The sequence below is a fragment of the Miscanthus floridulus genome, chromosome 3, assembly GCF_019320115.1.
Source record: "Miscanthus floridulus cultivar M001 chromosome 3, ASM1932011v1, whole genome shotgun sequence".
Taxonomy (NCBI): domain Eukaryota; kingdom Viridiplantae; phylum Streptophyta; class Magnoliopsida; order Poales; family Poaceae; genus Miscanthus; species Miscanthus floridulus.
Genome location: NC_089582.1, coordinates 138,594,426 through 138,597,610, shown reverse-complemented (window position 1 = coordinate 138,597,610; position 3,185 = coordinate 138,594,426). Strand labels below are relative to the sequence as shown.

At 64.6% G+C, this 3,185-nt stretch overlaps 1 protein-coding gene across 1 annotated transcript; it reads right to left on the bottom strand.

Moving 5' to 3' along the window:
* Window positions 1-2,321: 2,321 nt before the first annotated feature.
* On the bottom strand, window positions 2,322-3,185 carry LOC136547159 (uncharacterized). Its single transcript, XM_066539130.1, has 2 exons — window positions 2,486-3,185; window positions 2,322-2,402 (listed from the first exon to the last, which is right to left on the bottom strand). The coding sequence occupies exons 1-2, from the start codon at window positions 3,170-3,172 to the stop codon at window positions 2,346-2,348; spliced, it is 744 nt and encodes a 247-aa protein (XP_066395227.1). The 5' UTR covers window positions 3,173-3,185; the 3' UTR covers window positions 2,322-2,345.

Here is a 3,185-nt window from a genome sequence, read left to right as displayed (position 1 = left end):
CAAATAGACCGGCCAGCGCTGTGCCAGGTGCCTCAGCCGCCTCCAACAGCTTCACGACCTCCGCATCAGCCTCCTCGTCATCTTCTGGCAACACGTAGCCGTCGCTGACAGCCTCGAGGTTGATGGCGTAGTGCGAGGAGACGACGGCCAGGGCGCGCTTGACGCCCGTGTGCAACGCCTCCTGGAGCCTCTCGTGGACGCGGCTGCTCAACGCAATCAGGCGGCTCCCAAGGGAGCTGGCTGATTGGACTCCCTCGACGTCCAGGGCCTCGCAGGTGGTACGGACAGCGCTGCGCAGCGCCTCGTGCTCCCGGACCTCAACATCCAGCGCCGCTTGCGCTGCGACAGAGGCCTCAGCCGCCTGGGAGGCTTCTTTCTCCAGATCTACGTCGCGATAAGGGGTCAGGAGTCAAACGCAAACCAGGACAAAAAGAACAAGGAGCACGGTTCAAGCGGAACTTACTCTCGGCCTTGCTCTTCCAGTCTAAGGCCTCGACCCGAGAGGCCTCGGCCGCCTTGGTAGCCTCTGCCAAGGCGACTTTCGTCGCCTGATGCTCGCTCTGCTCCGCACCCAGCTGCCCGGCTGTGACCTTGGCAGAGGCCATCGCTTCTTGGGCCCGAGACCTGAAGGAGTCTCGCTCCTCCTCCAGTTCCTTGATCTTCGCCACCAGAGGGGCGGACTGCTCCTTAGCCGTGGCCAACTCGGCCTGAATGTCAGCACAACGAAGGCGGAGGTCCTCCACTTCCGCACTCCGTGCCGACAAAAGCCCCTGGGCATCGGCAAGCAGGCCCTTCTGCCGCCGGAGTTGGTCCCAGATATCCCTCTCATTTCGCAGGAACACCGATTTCCCAAGGGATCAGGTCTCGAGCTCCTAAGGAGGCAAAACAAAAAACGCACGTCAAACACTGCGAGGGGGCTCGGAGAGAAAACAACGCGGCACGAGAGAGGAAAGTACTTACCTGTGTGACACCGGGCAAGTCCCGCCTCATAATAGTCATCGCTGTCTCCAGCGACCGCACTGCCAATTGGCGGTACTGCTCGAGGGTGTCCCAATGCCCCCCCTCTGCGGTATCTTCAAGGGTGAACACGGGCTCCCCCTCGGGGTCAGCCCGGTTCCGCCAGAAAACACGCGGGAAGTTCCACCCACAGGGCTCGGGCCGTAGCCGGACAAGGGCCGAACTCCCCTCGGAGGGATCTAGGACTGGCTGCTCCGCGGTACTGGCCGCCTCGACGTCCGCCGCCTCCTTCCCATGGGAGGAATCATCAGACGAGATTGCCTGTACCAGGGGCGGCGCCAAAACTTGCTCCGTCTCCATCTCCATCGCCTCGGCCTCGACGGACCCGGGGGCTCTGGCCTCCGCCGTCTCTACCTCGTCGGCCCCGGCGTCAACCGCCCTGACTTCGGAGGCCTTGGGGGCTCCGGCCTCACCCTCAATGGCCTCGGCGATGGTGGACGCCCCAGCCTCCTTCGCCCCAAGACCCACGACATCGCGGGGCGTGGGCTCCTCCTCTTCCACTCGCTCCACGGCCGCCTCGGCACCCTTTTCCTGGGCAGCCGCCTCCTCCGAAACAGCCCCGCCCGACGTCGCGCCACGCTGTACGCCAGCCTGCGCCTCCGCTGCCTGATGGGCGGAGGAGCTAACGTTCACCTTGAGCGCCTTACGGGGCGCCAAGGCAGGATCTTCCACCAGATGCTTCTGGCTGGAAGCAAAGACACTCCCAGGGTCAGCATGCGACCAATGGGCAAACAAGAAGTACTACGAACTCCACCAGAAAAAGACGCTTACCGTGAACGGGGATGCAGCCGCTTCGACACCGCCAGCCTCCTCTGCAATGGCGGCGGTGGCAGCAGCAACACGGCCTCCATGTCCACCGGTGCTAGCTAGCCTCCGCCGGACCCCGGCACCTCCTCGACCCTTCGCGGAGACAATGGGGTCGCCCCCACCATCGCTCGCTCCACCTCCACCATCGAGCCCATCGGGCTGACGGCACGCTCCTCCGACACCCGCGCCTCGGGCGTGTCGGCCTCGGCCCCGGGACGGGCCACCACCGGCCCCGGGACACCTCCTCCTCGGGGCGTCAGGCTCCTTGCCGGCGCCCTGGGCACCATCTCCCTAATGTCGGGGAGGTGTTCCAGGCAGGCTGTCCCCGCCTCGCGCCCGCAGCCATCACCCGAAGAATCCGACACCGACGGCGAGGGAGACGGCTCCAACGGGAGACCGTCGAGCTTCTGACGCCGACGACGGGCGTCCAGCTTTTCGCGCGCGAGGAGCTTCTTCGTGCGCTTCGCCTCCTTGGCATCTTTCTTCTTCTTCTCCTCCTCGGCGCGCGCCCTGTTCACGGCTCACCGCCGAGCGTCCTCGGGAACGGGCGGCGGCGAGCCTCGCACGTCTCTTATCCCCTGCGGGAACGACGAAGTAAGACAACAAACAAAAAAGGCGGAAAACAAGAAGGCCGCGAAAGCCTCGGCAACATCCAACTTACCAGTGAAATGTGCCCCCGCGACGGGCGCATCGGGAACGGCATCAAATCGTCGAGCTTCGGCTTCCCGTCTACCGCCTCTCTCACCCGACGCAGGGTCTCGTCGTCGGTAAGGGCGAAGGCGGACATCTTGATACCGACGATCGGATCGCTCGGGGTCATCTCGAACAGCCGCCGCCGCCGGGCCATCAGCGGCAACACCCTCCGGCGGTGAAAAGCCGCCACGACCACGGCCGCCGAAAGGCCGCGGTCACGCAGCTTCCCCAAGGCCCTCAAGAGCGGTTCCAGCCTAGGCTGATCGACCTTGATGACGCCGTATCCCCATTTCTCTGGCTGACTCTCTACAACCCGCTCGGTATAAGGGGGAAGTCCTCCGTCGTCGTTGCGGAGGTAGAACCAGCTGTCATACCAACGACGGTTGGACGATGACAGCTGGGCCGGGATGTAGAGGGACTGCCGGTCTTGGCGCACGTGAAGAGTGCAGCCGCTGGCCCTCGTCACCTTCCGAGCCCCCCTCGTTCCCCCCGGCTTGGTGGTGAACGTCGCTCGGAACAAGTGGAGCCACAACTCCCAGTGGGGAGCGATCCCCAAGTACCCCTCGCAGACGGCGACGAAGATGGCCGCCTGCGCGATGGAGTTGGGGCTGAAATTGTGAAGCTCCACGCCATAGTAATGCGGGAGCGCCCGCATGAACTGATCCACC